This window comes from Oncorhynchus gorbuscha, linkage group LG14 (assembly GCF_021184085.1).
Source record: "Oncorhynchus gorbuscha isolate QuinsamMale2020 ecotype Even-year linkage group LG14, OgorEven_v1.0, whole genome shotgun sequence".
Lineage (NCBI taxonomy): Eukaryota > Metazoa > Chordata > Actinopteri > Salmoniformes > Salmonidae > Oncorhynchus > Oncorhynchus gorbuscha.
In genome coordinates, this window is record NC_060186.1 from 36,190,474 (window position 1) to 36,210,084 (window position 19,611).

The following is a 19,611-nucleotide window of genomic DNA, read 5'->3' on the forward strand; positions in this document are numbered from 1 at the left end:
ACTGGAATAAAGACTCTGTTTTCGCTAAGTCGCTTTTGGGTCCTCATTCACCTGCATAACAGTTTCAGTCATTTGGAGGTGTACCTGTGGATGTATGTCAAGGCTTACCTTCAAACTCAGTGCCTCTTTGCTTGACATCATGGGAAAATAAAAAAGAAATCAGCCAAGACCTCAGAAAAAAATTGAAGACCCCCACAAGTCTGGTTCATCCTTGGTACCATGTTCATCTGTACAAACAATAGTATGCAAGTATAAACACCATAGGACCACGCAGCTGTCATACCGCTCAGGAAGGAGACGCATTCTGTCTCCTAGACGTGAAAGTACTTTGGTGCAAAAAGTGCGAATCAATCCCAGAACAACAGCAAAGGACCTGCTGGAGGAAACAGGTACAAAAGTATCTATATCCACAGTAAAATGAGTCCTATATCAATATAACCTGAAGAAGCCACTGCTCCAAAACCACCATAAAAAAGCCAGACTACGGTTTGCAACTGCACATGTGTCACGACTTCCGCCGAAGTTGGTGCCTCTCCTTGTTCGGGCAGCGTTCGGCGCTCGTAGTAACCTGCTTTCTAGTTTCCACCAATCCCTGTTTCTGTTTTCTTTTTGTTATGACTTGTGTACACACCTGGTTCCCATTAAGTTATTATTATTTTCCTATTCAACCCTCTGGTTCCCATTATGTTTTGTGCTTGATTGTTCCTGGTTTGTGTTAGTCTTTTGTGTTAGGGTTTGTGATCCCTGCGTGGATTAATTTTTCCTGATTATTTTCCCGAATAAAGTTTGTTATTTTACTCAGTTCAGTGTCCTGCACCTGACTCCGTTCTCACCTCTGCACAACTAACACCTGACAACATGGGGACAAAGATAGTACTTTTTGGAGAAATGTCATCTGGTCTGATGGAACAAAAATAGAACTGTTTGGCCATAATGACCATCAATATATTTGGAGGAAAAAGGGGGATGCTTGCAAGCTGACTAACACCATCCCAACCATGAAGTATTGGGGTGGCAGCATCATGCTGTGTGGGTGTTTTGCTGCATGATGGACTGGTGCACTTCACAAAATAGATGGCTTCATGAGAAGGAAAATTATGTGTATATATAAAAGCAACATCTCAAGACATCAGTCAAGAAGTTAAAGCTTCCTGCTGTCCATTTGGGTATTCCAAATGGACAATGACCCCAAGCCTACTTCCAAAGTTGTGGCAAAATGGCTTAAGGACATCATAGTCAAGGTATTGGAGTGGCCATCACAAAACCCTGACCTCAATCCTATCGAAAATGTGTGGGTAGAACTGAAAAAGCATGTGCGAGCAAGGAGGCCTACAAACCTGACTCAGTTACACAAGCTCTGTCAGGAGGAATGGGCCAAAATTCACCCAACTTATTGTGGGAAGCTTGTGGAAGGCCACCCGAAATGCCGAAATGTTTGACCCCAGTTAAACAATGTAAAGGCAATGCTTCCAAATACTAATTGAGTATGTAAATTTCTGACCCACTGAGAATGTGATTAAAGAAATAAAAGCTGAAATAAAACATTGTCTCTACTATTATTCTGACATTTCACATTCGTAAAATAAAGTGGTAATCCTAACTGACCTAGAACAGGGAATTTTTACGAGGATTAAATGTAAGGAATTATGAAAAACTGAGTTTAACTGTATTTGGCTAAGGTGTATATATACCTCCGACTTCAACTGTATATGTACAGCAATAGTTAAATAGAATAGGCCTTGAATAGAATACAATATATACATATGAAGTGAATTAAACAGTATGTAAAAGTTATTAAAGTGACCAGTGTTCCATGACTATGTACACAGGGCAGCAGTCTCAAAGGTGCATGTTAGAGTAACCGGGTGGTAGCCGGCTAGTGACAGTGACTAAAGTTCAGGGCAGGGTACTGGTTAACGGTGAATATTTAACAGTCTGATGGCCTTGAGATAGAGGCTCTTTTTCAGTCTCTCGGTCCCGGTGTTGATACACCTGTACTGACCTCGCCGTCTGGATAGTACGAGGGTGAAAAGGCCGTGGCTTGGGTGGCTGAGGTCCTTGATGATTTTCTTGGCCTTCCTGTGACATCGGGTGCTGTAGATGTCCTGGAGGGCAGGCAGTGTGCCATCAGTAATGCATTGGGCAGACTGCACTCCGGTCTGGAGAGCCCTGCAGTTGTGTTCGGTGCAGTTTCCGTACCAGGCGGTGATATAGCCCGACAGGATGCTCCGAATGGTGCATCAGTAGAATTTAGTGAGGGTCTTAGGGGCCAAGACAAATTTCTTCAGTCTCCTGAGATTCAAGAGTGGCTGTTGCATCTTCTTCACCACAATGTTTGTTTGGGTAGACCATTTCAGCTTGTCAGTGATGTGTATGCCGAGGAACTTGAAGCTTTTCACTTTTTACACTGCAGCCCTGTTGATGTGGAAGGGGGCTTGCTCTCTCTGCTTTCTCCTGAAGTACAAAATCAGCTCCTTCATTTTGTAGTTGTTGTGGGAGAGGTTATTTTCCCTGCACCACTCCACCAGGGCCCTCACCTCCTCCCTGTAGGCTGTCTCATCGTTGTAGGCCTACCACTGTTGTGTTGTCTGAAGACTTGATTATTGAGTTGGATATGTGCATACAGGGACTACAGGAGGGGGCTGAGCACGCACCCTTGTGAGGCCTCTGTGTTGAGGATCAGCATAGTGGAGGTGTTGTTGCCTACCTTCACCACCTAGGGGCGGCTGGTCCGGAAGGACCACCCAGTTGCACAGTTCGGGGTTCAGACCCAGTGTCCCGAGCTTAATGATGAGGGTACTATGGTGTTGAAGGCTGAGCTGTAGTCAATGAAGAGCATTCTTACATAGGTATTCCTCTTGTCCAGATGGGATAGGGCAGTGTACAGTGCGATGGCGATTGCGTAATCCGTGGAGGTGATATGATCTTTAACTCAATGCACTTCATGATGAGAGAAGTGACTGCTACAGGTGATAGTCATTTATTTTAATTTAATGGTGGACAACAGACTGGGATAAGGAGAGATTGAATATGGCTGTAAACGCTCTATTCAGCTGGTCTGCGTATGCTCTGAAGACACGGCCGTCTGGACCAGCAACCTTGCGAGGGTTAACACGTCTTAAATGTCTTACCACAACCCTACAGATTATCTCTCAACCCCAACAGAGGAAGAGAGATCTAGGGGTCTAAAGATGTGGGGGTTTTATGACCCCTCATGCCCCTGGTAAATCTTAGGCCATAGACAAATTCCTTTTGTCCTGTTACTATGGAGAACCAGCCTCAGAACATTAAACATGAAATAAAGGGACTTTGGAACAATTGTTTCCGTCAGCCACAATGGTGGTCATGATGGAATATGAAAATGTATGTAATTTTTATTTTGTTATTAAAGGTTAATAGATGACGTTATTACGAAAACATTGTAGGTCAACAGTTTACCTAGTATATGTTTGATGTTTATACATTGTACGTTGTATGGAAAATGTCCAAATCAAAGACGATGTTTTGGTAAAGATGAAATGTGAAGTTAGTTGGATATAAGTCAAATCTAGACCTTGCCTCTTAACTAGGTACGCCCAGAGAATTGCCCTAAAGGCGGTTACGCCCACTTCTGACACGATGGTATAAAACCTGTGAGTGAAGAATTTACAGATAAGACTACGTGACCCAAGCTGCAGCCGAGGTCTAAAACGAACTCAAAACAAGTTTGAAGACAAAGAAATATTTTTCTACCCAAACTACGAATGAGTAGCTGTGTCTAAGCGGGTGAATTCAAGTCGAAACACCTAGCCTCCATCTCCCATCGAATCTTGGTAACTACACTGTTTCATTCCTATGCTGTGAGCTCTGAGCTACAGAGCTGTCTGTCCTCAGAAGACCCCTTCCAGAACAAGGGCGAGGGAACAGACTCCTAAGCCAAATGGACACTGACATCGTGAGGACGACCAGAGAGGTGTGCCAGAGAAGTGCGTCATTGAGCAGCCTGAACGGTCCACGTGTAGAATCCACAGAGACCTTCCCCACGTAATTACATCATTATATTCTGACCCATAAGAGTGGCAGTTTGGGGCAAGGCTAGGGTTAGAATAATCATAGCTGACAAATTCACCCAAATGTATATTTCTCTCGTGTACTTTCTCTTTTTCTCTCTTTTTTAATCCCCATTTTGGGTAACACGCGCCATAGTGTGTTGGCCCATTATACTAAGTTCTAATCAATAGCCTAGAATGTGTTTTGTCTATCTTTTATCATCATTTTAGCTTTCTAGTAAATAAATACTCAACTAAGATTGGTGTGGTACGAACTCATTGGTGAGACCCGGGTCCGTGCAGATTCCCGGATTATACGACGTTCAGAACGAGATTGTAGAGGTAACTGATTAATTAGCGGCTGTTGTAAAATCGATATTATGATATCCTTTGAGTTAATTTGGGAAATAGAAACTCAATAAAAACGTATTTTCCCATGGTGCCCCAGGTTAATGAGTTAATAATTGCTTGATTCATTTAATCACTTATAAACTTTTAATCATTCGATGAGCAACAGTCGTCACATTAACTAATACAGCGTTATGACAGTAGCGATTACAGCTATGAGTCTATCTGGGTAAATCTCTAAGAGCTTTATATACCTGGATTGCAATGTCAACTGCAATGCATTTCAATTAACAGGTGTGCCTTCTATAAAATGAATTTGTGGAATATCTTTCCTTCTTAATGTGTTTGAGCCAATCAGTTGTGTTGTGACAAGGTAGGGGTGGTATAGAGAAGATAACCCTATTTGGTAAAAGACCAAGACAATATTATGGCAAGAACAGCTCAAATAAGCAAAGGGAAATGACAGTCCATCATTACTTTTGGGGTGGCAGGGTAGCCTAGTGGTTAGAGCGTTGGACTAGTAACCGCAAGGTTGCAAGTTCAAACCCCCAAGCTGACAAGGTACAAATCTGTCGTTCTGCCCCTGAACAGGCAGTGTTCCTAAGCTGTCATTGAAAATAAGAATATGTTCTTAACTGACTTGCCTAGTTAAATAAAGGTGGGGAAAAAAACATGATGGTCAGTCAATGCAGAAAATTTCAAGTGCAGTCGCAAAAACCTTCAAGCGCTATGATGAAATTGGCTCTCATGAGGACCGCCACAGGAATGGAAGGCCCAGAGTTACCTCTGCTGCAGAGGATACGTTCATTAAAGTTACCAGCCCCAGAAATTGAAGCCCAAATAAATGTTAGACATTTGACCGGTGGAAATTTGTCATTTGGTCTGGAGTCCAATTTGGAGATGTTTGGTTCCAACCTGTGTCTTTGTGAGATGTGGTGTGGGTGAACAGATGATCTCCATATTTTCCATCAATGGATGCCGATTTAACTTGTATGACTGCTAGGATTGTGAATAAATCCCTTATGAGCATGTGCATAACTATAGATAAATCCAACAGGAGAATTTGAGGGATGAAAGTTGGACACATTGATCTCAAAATCTCTGTGCAAGAAACACTTGAACAAACTTCAAAAGAATGTTTGGCTATTTTCTGGCAATTTTGCCTTCATTATGTGTCAGATGTTAAGACTTTGATTTATTTAGATTTTAAGGCATACTTAACCAGCATGGCTACCACAGCACTCTGCAGCGATACGCCATCCTATCTGGTTTGGGCGTATCATATGTTTTTCAACAGGACAATGACCAAACACACCTCCAGGCTATGTAAGGGCTATATTACCAAGGAGAGTGATGCTGCATCAGATGACCTGGCCTCCACAATCCTCCGACCTCAACCAAATTGAGATGGTTGGGATGAGTAAGACCGCAGAGTGAAAGTAAAGCAGCCAACAAGTGCTCAGCATATGTGGGAACTCTTTCAAGACTGTTGGAAAAGCAATCCAAGTGAAGCTGGCGGAGAGAATGCCAAGTGTGTGCAAAGTTGTCATCAGGGCAAAGGGTGACTATTTGAAGAATCCAAATATAAAATATGTTTAGAATTGTTTAACACTTTTTTTTTGTTACTACATGATTTCATATGTGTTATTTCATAGATTTGATGTCTTCACTATTATTATGCAATGTTGAACATTATAAAAAATAAAGAAGAACCCTTGAATGAGTTAGGTGTTCTAAAATGTTTAACCGGTAGTGTACTTCCACTTTAACATTATGGAGTATTTTGTGTAGGTCAGTGACACAAAATTCAGGCTGTATAACACAAACAAATGTGGAAAACATCAAGGGGTATGAATACGCTGAAGGCGCTGTACAAGTTTCCCTGGGACTTTAAAACCTGTATTTGACATGTGCATAAATCAACCAGTTCTGAGTTATCTCATCAGGCCATAGTATAAAAGTATTGAAGCGTTCTAGTTTTTAGGTAGCATAGTTTAGCTTTGGCAAGCAGCACCTTAGAGAGCAGTTGCAGTATTTTTGTTACAGCATTTTATCCAGGCTTGAAGGGACATCATGCGAGTAGGTTGATTTCATCCCTCCTATGACACAGGAAACTGTTTTGACGGTTACCAGTGCAGCAGGGCTCAAACTGAAACATCCTCCCTGGTTTATTTCTGAGTCCTCTGGCTGGGAGGCAGCAGAATGTATACAACTGTGTGTGTATGTCACAGGAGGCTGCTGAGGGGACGACTCTTAATAATGGCTGGAATGGAGTGAATGGAATGGTATCAACCACATGGAAACCATGTGTTTGATGGGTTTAATACTATTCCTTTGATCCCGTTTCAACCATTGCTATCAACCCCTCCTCCGCAATTAAGGTGCCACCGTCCACCTATTGTGTATGTGTATGTAGCTATGTGTGTTTGAGTGTGTGTGTGGGCGCACGTGCATGCGTTTGTTTGTGTGTGAGTGTGTGTGTGTATATGCCTATTTACAGTACGCAAGTGTACATAATGTATGTGTGTGTGTTTATATTGTGTGTGTGAGATAGGCCGTCCTCTTGGGCCCAGAGCTGGGAGAGCCTGCCTTTCCTAATACGTCCATGAAGAGTAGCCAGGGCCGGGGAGTGGGGAGCAGGGAGGGAGTGGCGTGCATGCAGCAGCGCTAAGATCAGGGCTATTCTGGTGCCGCCGTCCTGCCCAGCGCTGAAAGGAAAGGATTAATGAGGCAGGGCCGCTCATCACTCGTAATTAGAAACAACACTAAAAACTATTTCTGGGCCTATTCCTATGGAGGGAACTTGACCCGCGCTGTGTTAATCAAACCCCCCTATTCCCCCTAGCCATGCAGCAGTGGATTCCTGCAGGGTTGGAGTAAAAATAGGCCCATAAGTCCTGCAGCTATGTGACACAGGGTTCATTGGACGAGTGCAAATAATTCACAACTCTGTTTCGGTGCAGCGGCGACGTGACTATTCGCATTTCAGTAGGCTGGGATAACTGGGAATAGTGCCACTCTTTATGGACTGTGTGGTAGTGTTACACTGTGGTGAAACTGTTGTTGTTATTGTTGTTGCTGTGTTATAATGTATATAACAATAAAATATTTACCCAAAATGTGTGTGCTTACAGTCAATGCAACCAGGAAATGGATTCAAAAGGAAGAGAACTCATAAACATTTTTACAAACGCAAAAACACACGCAACCCCAGATAAAACTTTTAGCCTCGGTTTATTTTAAACCTTTACAAGTAGGGAAGGGATTACAAAATTACAGTGCTTAAACCACAACTGTTTAAGAATAGAGAGGAGGAGAGATTCATAGTCATAGATCCGTCATAGGGGGTAATATTAAGCAGGTCATGCAAAAAGGTGTTGTCCGGGAGAAGGCCTCCATTATAATAGCACCCTTTGTGAAAAAATAAAATCCAGCTGTCCATCCATAGGTCAGTGCAAAAATAGTAATGGTTATAAATTTATGCATAGAAAAGTTGTGAATATAGAGTATATGCTTTAACTGCGGAACTATAGTAACACACTCACTGTTAAAGTACATACACTTGTATAGTGACCCCCCTGTTCTCCCCAGAGTCTCCGAGCCCAAAGCAGAAACTCAAACAGGTCTAGCCATAAACAGTCCAAAATCAAATATGACAGTTTTAAATGGTTCTACAGAGGTGTCTTTCCAAATAAAAGCCATATACCGGAATCCCTTTCAGGGAGCTGTCACTCAAAACCGCCTTGGCGAGAGACACAAAAGTTGCCTCCCAAATGGCACCCTACTCTCTATTTAATGCACTACTTTCGACAAGTTTAATCATAAGAAGTGCACTATGGAGGGCATGGGTAGGCAAATATATTCAGCCGCGGGCTGATTTTCGTCAGAGGGGGGCTGGAACATAATTTGAATAATTTGTAAACTGCAAATTGACCACAGCTAAACCCAAAAAGAGATTGCATTTGAAAATAACAATAATTTAATATATTGATTACATTGCGATATGATTTTTCTATTTGTGGGAATACATGTCCTAAAGAAACTAAAATCCCCAAAATCGCTGATATTGGGTGCCATTTGGAACGAGGCATAAAAGCTCGACATCCACAGTGAGAGAGAATCATTGGAAAGACAGTAGAGAGTTATGAGCGTCTCTCATGAAATGACCGGGGACACTCAACACACATGCTTTGTTTTCCAACCATAGAAGAAGAATGTACAACAGTAACATTTATCAATCAAATAACACAGTAATTACAAATGAAAAGAAAATATGTGCCGATAGGGAACAGGTTTAGGAACCAGTGGAAGAGAAATGGGGGTTTATATTTTTTTACTTAATTGGTTCAGATGTGTACTTCTTTTGCAGATGGTTATCATTTCATATACTGTAAATGTACAAGCTACAAACATATGGTAAACGTGTGAAGACCAGTCACATCCACGTACAGTGTTTGTATAGCACCAATATACACCAATGTACTGTAAATGATAATAGCAACTGAAGACAGGAAGAATAGGTGAGAATTCAAAAAATATAATTTATTACCCCAATACATAGATATTTTGTGGATAGATAAATGCTTTGTACTCTCTTTAGTTGTGCAATCTCCTAAAGAACACCTCAATTTGCTTAATTAGTCTCCCTAAACTCTCAAATGTTTTCTTGAGTGGACTATACGATGAATAATCATGAGGTTTTGGGTGCAGCAGTAGCAACAGTATGTATATAACCTATATGCAAAGTAACTTCAGTTCAAACCCCAAGGACACTGCCACACAAATATTATGATTGCGCGTGCTAAGCATATTTAAGTATACTTTTCCTCATTTATTCAGACACTAGTATATGACTCCATGTTTTGTCTTTGTTTCTGGGTCGTATTCATCAAGCACTAAATCAGGGGTGTCCCAAAAAAATTGCCCCGGGCGGTCTTCAACGAGATCCGGAGTGCCGCACTGAAAATGTGTTTTATTTCCACGGCGTAAAAATTTGCATCTAAATTTGCATCTATCCAAAATTTGAATCTATCCATATTTTTTCCAATTTTCAATACTACCTGACTATCTAGCTTTAATTTAGGTGAATATTAGCGAGCTGGATACAGTCAAGAACCTATATACATGTAGGTCCATTCTAATTTCCACAGTTTTGATTTGGTTTTAGTCATTTTAAAGTATATTGAGTTATCCCGCCCAATTTTGGACCCCCTTGCGGGCCGGACCCACTTATCCAATGAAAACTCAAATTTCCATTTTCTGTTGTGAAAATCTTTAAGCATTGCATGCCCTATTGAATTACGACCCTATTTTGTGTTTCGTTGTATAGTCTACCATTGTTTGAGTTGTCGTGCTAACCCTAATGCTAACGCTAGTTAGGGCCAAAACTGAGCATCAACATAATTAGCAGCTAAGTGGCTGCACATCACCTTATTTGAAACAGCATGCATTATGCAAGGTAACATTTCAGTGACTCGTCTTTGATGAGATTCAAAAGCTCAGTGCGGAGTCACACACACACAGCCACCATAACAGACTTGTTTTGCTTCAGCACAGCCTGTGTGGAAGAGGCCTAGACTATAAGTTGGTCAGGATCTCAATTCTCCTTTCAAATATCAGATTCAGCACCAGATCATAGTCATTTTAAAATACACATTATCTAAATAGCCCAAAGTGCCTTAAAAACCAAAGCAGCACAGAGTCCATTAGTGAAATTTGGTTTTAAAACAAATTCTGTGACAGGCTCTTTGGAGTGAAACTGTGTGCAAACTGCCTTAATATCCTTTTGAATGTATCACAGAGTTGACTGCTGCTGCTGAAGGTTTGGCCGTGTAGTCGACCCCAGCCTGCTCGGCTGCTTCTGTCTGCATGCGATGATGGCCTGTACTGTACAGTGCCGCAAAAATATCCAGTGGAGAAATGATAGGTGTTTGTTAAGGCATAGATAGAGGCACAAGTACTGAAGTGGCAGAACAAGAGCTCCCCGTTAGCTTAGCTTAGAGGCAGGACTGGGAGGTTTCAAAATATTAGAAAGGGGTTACAGTACCTTCCTTCTACGACAGGTCTGACTCTTAACAATGACCCTTGATACAATGTCTTGTTTGTTGCCAGAGGCCCAATTCAAGTTCATCTCAGAACTGTGTTACTTTGTAATGTAGTAAATCATACTCTATAAGGGCAACTATACCAAAATATATCTGGAGAGGTTAGACACTACATTAAAAGAGGGACAGGTTAGAAAGCGAGGGTAAATTATTTAAAAAGAAACACAGAATAGTCCTCAAATCTACTTTACAACTGAAGTAATACTTAAAACAGAATTACCACCATTTTGTTTGAGGAGCAATATATCTGCTTTCAGTAAACTTGGGGTACAAAGCACTTTATGGCAGTAAATGTATTACTAAAAACAAATGGTATGGTTGATGGTGATGGGCAATGGAAAAACACAGTTGGAAAACAAAAAACACAGACAACGTGAATGTTTTCATGTATAGTATTTTTGAAGAGTAAACAGAAAACAACAAAAAAATACAACTATTTTGTCAATCTAATTTGTGTCAAACATAACAGCTCAATTGTATGTGCCAAAAAATACGGAATTGAGAACAACAATAAAAAATTTAAAATGGTACTTAATGTCAAATCAGCGGCGGGCTGGAAATGTTTAATCGTCATTGAATACCCATATATACACATAATATCAAGCTCTCAGGCGCAGACCACTCAGAAATTATTGCACAGTAAGCCACGTTGGGCTTGTCATGGTCACTCCCATAAACTCCTGTATAAAAATAGAACAAGAACATCAACACACCAAACAAGTCTTCATCTTTTGCCTTCAACATTAACCATGAGCCACAGCACAGTGTGAGCCTGAAGAGTTCAGTTTCTATAACTACTAAATTGCTCAGTCCCCACAGAACATGGTGTTTTTTTCTTTCAAAATAGTTCATCTATTTTCTTTTCCTTCCATGTTTTTGCTCCTCCGTTGTCATGCACAGACAGCTTTCCACTGACCGTTTTCTCTCCCCAACACTGCTGTTCCTCCGGGAAGTCGGCCAGTTCAGAACAGCTGGGATTTTTGACGTGTCTCATCTCAAGAACGTTGGCACTCCTGTGACAGTCCCAAAAGAGCATGATTAGGAGATTCTGAAATAAAGATTTCTCTCTCAGAATCAGAGTAGCCTGTTGGATGTCCTCCTAAAGCAGGAATGGCAGGTGTCCTCCTTAAACCATGGTCTCCACCCCAATGAGCTTTGGCGTGAGGATGCGCGGCGTGACACCGTTGTTCAAGTCCTCCTCGAACTCAAGCAGCTGGCCCATGAAGTTAAGGTTGGGTGAAATGATGGGCCGCCGAGTCTTGACGAACTTGTAGGCGTCTGTCATGGTCATCCAGGTGTGCTTCATCAGGTAGGCGATGACAATGGTGGCCGAGCGAGACACACCCGCCTGGCAGTGGATCAAGAGGCCCGTCCCTGCTTGCCGTGCTTCCTCTGAAGAAAGGAAAGAGAGGAGCATTTTAGGAGAGTTTTAGGAGCGTTTTAGTGCTAAGGCATATGAAACATTGTACAAAATAGACTTCAACAGAAACAGATAATCATTTTAGTCTCTTTAGAATAGAACTCATCATAGCAACATAAAACATGCAGTAGTACAAAATAGACTTCGACAACATCACATTAATGTTTTAGTTATGTAACTAATGTGTCATATTTTACCCTGCAGTCCGCTCACTCAAAACCTACACTGTGCATACGTTATACTGACTGTAGAGCTAACAAATCCATAATTTCAAAAGTCCAACAACCTACACAGCCTCTGATCGATAAAAACAAGCCATTTGAATATGTATAAACCAAGCTAAATCACTGACTAACTCCAATCATAATGTGGCCTGAAAATAAATAATACAACTGAATCGATTCAATGAGATCCCACCACTGCCACCAACTGCAACCCTTGCCATGTTCTGCCCTATTCACTGAGTCTACAATGCGTTATGCTCTTTCCATGACATAGACTGACCAGGTGAATCCAGGTGAAAGCTATGATCCCTTATTGATGTCACTTGTTAAATCCACTTCAATCAGTGTAGATGAAGGGGAGGAGACGGGTTAAAGAAGGATTTTTAAGCCTTGAGAAAACTGAGACATGGATTGTGAGCGTGAATGGGCAAGACAAAATATTGAAGTGCCTTTGAACGGGGTATGGTAGTAGGTGCCAGGTTTGAGTGTGTCAAGAACTGCAACCTTGCTGGGTTTTTCACGCTCAACAGTTTCCCGTGTGAATCAACAATTGTCCACCACCCAAAGGACATCCATCCAACTTGACACAACTGTGGGAAGCATTGGAGTGAACATGGGCCAGCCTTCCTCTGGAACGCTTTCGACACCTTGAAGAGTCCATGCCTCAAAGAATTGAGGCTGTTCTGAGGGCAAAAGGGGGTACAACTAAATATTAGGAACGTGTTCCTAAATGAGTTGTACACTCAGTGTACACTTCTACTGTGCACCCACCCAAATAAGAAATACTACAGTTTACTATAGAATACTACAGTAAACTATAGCATACTTTAGAATACTATACATTTGTATCCCTCAATTATGTGTAGTACTTAGTATAGCATTTTGTAGTATAGTATAGAATACTACAGTATTATCCACACAAAAAAACACTGTAGTAAATACAACAGAAATGTCTGCAAAAACGTAATATATGTTTTACTATAGTAAATGCTACAGTATTGAATTTGCATATACCTTGCCCATTCCCCTCCCCCATATCCCAATTTGTGCTACCTGTAAGTGAAAAACCTACATGTCAAATATAGACCATATACTGTGTTCCCTACAGGTCATAGAAAAGAGCAGGAGCACTAAACTCTCTGTTCAGAACCCAGTCCTTCCTGCCTGCCTCCCTGCCTGCCTGCCTGCCTCCCTGCCTGCCTGCCTGCCTGCCTGCCTGCCTGCCTGCCTGCCTGCCTGCCTGCCTGCCTGCCTGCCTGCCTGCCTGCCTGCCTCCCTGCCTGCCTGCCTGTCTGTCTGTCTGTCTGTCTGTCTGTCTGTCTGTCTGTCTGTCTGTCTGTCTGTCTGTCTGTCTGTCTGTCTGTCTGTCTGTCTGTCTGTCTTTAGTAAATACAGTAATGTCCCCAAAAACACTACAGTAAATCCTAAAGTATAAAGACATTACAGTATACTTCAGTCCGCAAAAACACAACAATAATGACTATAGTATATACTAAAAAAATACCACAGTATTTATACTATAGCAAACTATAAATACTACAGTATACTACAGTAAAGTCAGCAAAAACAGTACAGTGAATACTATAGTATTCCTACCATTGTACACAATATAGTACTTTTTCATGTAGGCCTAAACTTGGAAAAATTTCGTACCGATGAATTCAAATGCCTCCTCAAAGTACTGGCGCAGGTTCTGCTTGTTGCTGTCAGTTGCGGGCAACCGCTTGTAGCTGAAGAGACCCGTATCGTAATGGTAGAGCGGCAGGTGGGTGGTAACGTTAAGGACGAAGCTGATGTTGTAGCGCTTCAGCGTGTGGGCGTCCTGCGCGTTGTGCTCATTGCCCAAGTAGAGGAAGGGCAGAATTGGAGTCAGGTCGGCATTCTCGATGTCCGGCGTGGAGGGCAGGGACATGGAGTGAGGGAGCACCCCCGTGTGGCCGGAGGCCCCACTGACGCCCATGCTGGCGTCCAGGCTCTCGTGGAGGTGGAGGGAGTGGTCACACAGGCTCTGGTGGTTCTGTCTAAAGGAGCAGAGGCCCCCTGGGTAAACAACAGACAACAACAGGATGAGTTAGCGAAACATAAATACACTTAAATGTGACAATAAACTTAACGCCTGCAGGTATAATCCTTTATGTCAATGGCAGGTTACTACTGTCTGACAGGAACACGTCTGCTACGTGTCTATTGGAGGGAAATATTACTGTATTAAACTGTCAAAAACAATCCATGTCCATATTGTTAGCAGTTGATGTTATTATTCAATAACACAGACTCCAAAGCAAATCAGGAGGAGAAAAATAGGTTTATTTGAGAAGGACAAATCATAGATGTTATGCTGGGAGGTAGATGTTCAGTCTCCTCAGCTTTTCTCCGCAGAACAAAGGAACAGGACGCCATTTATAACCCCCCACCCTAGCCTGGGGTTGACCAATCAGAAGTCCTTGCAGTACAACTGGGCCAATGGCCGAATAACAATTATCCTGCTCCCGACTCAATGCACAGAACGTAGCACACGTAGCTCTGAGTTCAGGAGTGACATTCCACAGATTCTAAACAGCTGTTGAACTGAAAACCAACTCCTATTTACATTGACAATTCCCTATTGACCATTAGTATATTTCATTTTTAGTACTCTCATCCTCTCATCCTATGTGTTGTGTATTTATCTTAAAAATATTCTTAGAGTCCAATTGATGTATCTACCTATTATTCGGTTGTTCTTCCTTCTTTCTGGCCCATCTCTCCTCGTTCTACTTTGAAAAGTGGAGTTTTTCATATCAATCTGATAGGGTGGCAAAATAGGTGACCAAATTATCATAACGTACACTTCTATAGCCTGAAGTCGAACACTGGGACACTCCAATCCCCCAACTAACCAACTAACCCAACCATTCAAACCATATAATGTGTTTGAATTGGATATCACAACAGTTTGAAGAGAAGGCTTTGCACTTCATTTGTTTCTGTCTCTCAATCACCTACGGCCCTGGAGGTAATGTCCTATTTCCTTGATCATTTAGAGAGTGAGAGAAACATAAAGCATGGCCCCAAGGCAATCCACACAGCATTCCCTTTTTTACCTCTGAAAAATAGCTGTCATCACTCTCCTCAGAGCCAAAGATGATGGCCAAATAAGGATAATAAATGTTGAACATTTCTCTTTCTGGACATCTGCACTCCTTCAAATAACACTGTGTAACGTTGACACAACGTTGACACAACGTTACCACACATAGGGCATGACGCCATCGGCATGGGGGGGGGGGTTGCATGGGGGCCTGACATAGAGTATCAGTGTCAGTTAACAAAATCTAACATCATGCTAAGTGAGATCATGGTATGGCCTCACCGGCTTCGCCATAGAAATGGGGCAGGTAAGGATCTCCTATCAACTTTCAACTAGGGAGGATGTTGTCTATCATAAGAGGGTCATAAAATGAGTCTAACTGATAGGGCCACACTAAACAAACATATTAAACTGCTATGTTTCTAAAGTAACGCTTTTTCATCACTCTCTCACACAAGTATTCCAAGATGGCGTAGCAGTCAGACGTCTTTGTCCTCGTCTTGTTGTGTCCTGTGTATATATCTTTATATATTCTTTTCTTCACATATTTTTTTTATTAACCTCAACTTCAACATACTCTCCTGCAATCCGTCTCACCCAATGTGGTACGAATCTGCTATTTTCTTTACTTTTGAACCGGAACCCCCAACAGAAGCTAGCCAGCTAACTAGTTACTAGCTAGTAGTCAGCTAGACACTGCTAGCGGTCATCAGCTAACCTATAGCCCGGACAACTCTTGCCAGTATGCACAGCGCGACTCAGACCACAGCAAATCTGATTTATTTTTCTCCATATCTACGGATTCCTACAGCAAGCTCTGAACCTTTTCACCTGGATCATCGCTCCTAGCTAGCTGCTATCCGAGTGGCCACTCCTGGCTAACGTCTCTGTCCCGAAGCAAGAACCAATTAGCCTGGAGCTAGCCTTTGCTAGGCCCATCTCCCGGCTAGCCAAAGAGGTCCTTCAGCCACTCCTTGGGCTACAATACCTATTTTGCCAATTGGCCTGGACCCCGGTTACTGCCGACACGGAGCCACGCCCATCCATCACGACTGGACTACCGATGTAATCTGCCCGAGGTGTTTTTTCCATTGGCTCCTACGTCACGACGTCCTCTGAATGCCCATCTGCTAGCCTGCTAGCCACGGCCCACTAGCTGTCTAGAGCATATCGGACTGTTAGCTCAAAAGGCCCATAGGACAAATTCTTTGGCCACTATACCTATTTTGCCAATTGGCATGGTCCCTTTTACCACACGGAGCTCTGCTGATCCATCACGACTGGTCTGCCAACGTAACAGCACGAGGGGGCTACAACAGACTTCTTCCATTGCGACATCCCTCTAAGGCCCTACTGCTAGCTAGCTGCTATCCCCGGCCCGCTAGCTGTCTGAACCGCCGTGTCTTCAGCCCGCTGAGCTACTCACTGGACCCCTATGATCACTTGGCTACACATGCGTTTCCCTAATGTCAATATGCTTTGTCCATCGCTGTTTTGGTTAGTGATTATTGCCTTGTTTCACCGTAGAGCCTCTAGCCCTGCTCAATATGCCTTAGTTAACCCTTTAGTTTAGAGGTCGACCGATTATGATTTTTCAACACCGATACCGATGCAGATTATTGGAGGACCAAAAAAGCCGATACCGATTAATCAGACGATAAAAAAATGTATTTGTAAGTAATAATGACAATTACAACAATACTGAAGGAACACTTATTTTAACTTAATATAAAACATCAATAAATTCAATTTAGCCTCAAATAAATAATGAAACATGTTCAATTTGGTTTAAATAATGCAAAAACAAAGTGTTGGAGAAGAAAGTAAAAGTGCAATATGTGCTATGTAAGAAAGCTAACGTTTAAGTTCCTTGCTCAGAACATGAGAACATATGAAAGCTGGTGGTTCCTTTTAACATGAGTCTTCAATATTCCCAGGTAAGAAGTTTTAGGTTGTAGTCCCTCTATACCATTTGTATTTCATTAACCTTTGACTATTGGATGTTCTTATAGGCACTTTAGTATTGCCAGTGTAACAGTATAGCTTCCGTCCCTCTCCTCGCTCCTCCCTGGGCTCGAACCAGGAACACAACGACAACAGCCACCCTCGAAGCAGCTCAGAGCAAGTGACGTTTGAAACGCTATTAGCGCGCACCCCGCTAACTAGCTAGCCATTTCACATTGGCTACACCAGCCTAATCTCGGGAATTGATAGGCTTGAAGTCATAAACAGCGCAATGCTTGACGCACAACGATGAGCTGCTGGCAAAACGCACGAAAGTGCTGTTTGAATTCATGTTTGCAAGCCTGACACCACTCAGTCAGATACTTAGAAACTTGTATGCTTGTATGATTATATGCAACGCAGGACACGCTAGATAATATCTAGTAATATCATCAACCATGTGTAGTTAACTAGTGATTATGATTGATTGATTGTTTTTTATAAGATAAGATTAATGCTAGCTAGCAGCTTACCTTGGCTTACTGTATTCGCGTAACAGGCAGTCTCCTTGTGGAGTGCAACGAGAGAGAAATGAAATGCTATAGATGGAAGGAATGCAGTTTGGAAACCTACCAAAAAACAATTAGTCAACAACAAATTTAATCCCTTTTAGACAATTTCCTGGGTAAAACGTTCCACTGTAATAGTGAAGGTGTAAACCTGGCAGTAGAAAATCTTAACAGTATATTTGACCTCTCAGCTTCCCTATCAAATCTAAAAATCTCAAATAGAAAACCGAAGAAAATTAACAATAATGACAAATGGTTTGATGAAGAATGCAAAAATCTAAGAAAGAAATTGAGAAACCTGTCCAACCAAAAACATAGACCCGGAAAACCTGAGTCTACGCCTTCACTATGGTGAATCACTAAAACAATACAGAAATACACTACGGAAAAAGAAAGAACAGCATGTCAGAAATCAGCTCAATGCAATTGAAGAATCCATAGACTTTAACCACTTCTGGGAAAATTGGAAAACACTAAACAAACAACACGAAGAATTATCTATCCAAAATGGAGATGTATGGGTAAACCACTTCTCCAATCTTTTTGGTTCTATAACAAAGAACAAAGAGCAAAAACATATACATGATCAAATACAGATCTTAGAATCAACTATTAAAGACTACCAGAACCCACTGGATTCTCCAATTACATTGAATGAGTTACAAGACAAAATAAAAACCCTTCAACCCAAAAAGGCCTGTGGTGTCGATGGTATCCTCAATGAAATGATCAAATATACAGACAACAAATTCCAATTGGCTATACTAAAACTCTTTAACATCATACTTAGCTCTGGCATCTTCCCCAATATTTGGAACCAAGGACTGATCACCCCAATCCACAAACGTGGAGACAAATTTGACCCCAATAACTACCGTGGAATATGTGTCAACAGTAACCTTGGGAAAATCTTCTGCATTATTATTAACAGCAGACTCGTACATTTCCTCAATGAAAACAATGTACTGAGCAAATGTCAAATTGGCTTTTTACCAAATTACCGTACAACAGACCATGTATTCACCCTGCACACCCTAATTGACAACCAAACAAACCAAAACAAAGGCAAAGTCTTCTCATGCTTTGTTGATTTCAAAAAAGCCTTCGACTCAATCTGGCATGAGGGTCTGCTATACAAACTGATGGAAAGTGGTGTTGGGGGTAAAACATACGACATTATAAAATCCATGTACACAAACAACAAGTGTGCGGTTAAAATTGGCAAAAAACACACACATTTCTGCACACAGGGTCGTGGGGTTAGACAGGGATGCAGCTTAAGCCCCACCCTCTTCAACATATATATCAACGAATTGGCGCGGACACTAGAAAAGTCTGCAGCACCCGGCCTCCCCCTGCTAGAATCCGAAGTCAAATGTCTGCTGTTTGCTGATGATCTGGTGCTTCTGTCACCAACCAAGGAGTGCCTACAGCAGCACCTAGATCTTATGCACAGATTCTGTCAAACCTGGGCCCTGACAGTAAATCTCAGTAAGACCAAAATAATGGTGTTCCAAAAAAGGTCCAGTCACCAGGACCACGAATACAAATTCCATCTAGACACTGTTGCCCTAGAGCACACAAAAAACTATACATACCTTGGCCTAAACATCAGCGCCACAGGTAACTTCCACAAAGCTGTGAACGATCTGAGAGACAAGGCAAGAAGGGCATTCTATGCCATCAAAAGAAACATAAATTTCAACATACCAATTAGGATTTGGCAAAAAATACTTGAATCAGTCATAGAGCCCATTGCCCTTTATGGTTGTGAGGTCTGGGGTCCGCTCACCAACCAAGACTTCACAAAATGGGACAAACACCAAATTGAGACTCTGCACGCAGAATTCTGCAAAAATATCCTCCGTGTACAACGTAAAACACCAAATAATGCATGCAGAGCA

At 41.9% G+C, this 19,611-nt stretch overlaps 1 protein-coding gene across 1 annotated transcript in view; it reads right to left on the bottom strand.

Annotated features, from left to right (window-relative positions):
- Nucleotides 1-11,218: 11,218 nt before the first annotated feature.
- The window catches only part of LOC123994861 (dual specificity protein phosphatase 10-like), a 39,030-nt gene continuing 30,637 nt past the window's right edge, over nucleotides 11,219-19,611 (bottom strand). The window contains exons 3-4 of the mRNA XM_046297917.1: nucleotides 13,778-14,164; nucleotides 11,219-11,872 (exon numbers count right to left, since the gene is read on the bottom strand). Of these exons, the coding sequence (XP_046153873.1) occupies nucleotides 11,607-11,872; nucleotides 13,778-14,164 (653 nt within the window). The 3' untranslated portion in view covers nucleotides 11,219-11,606. The remainder of the gene's footprint in view (nucleotides 11,873-13,777; nucleotides 14,165-19,611) is intronic.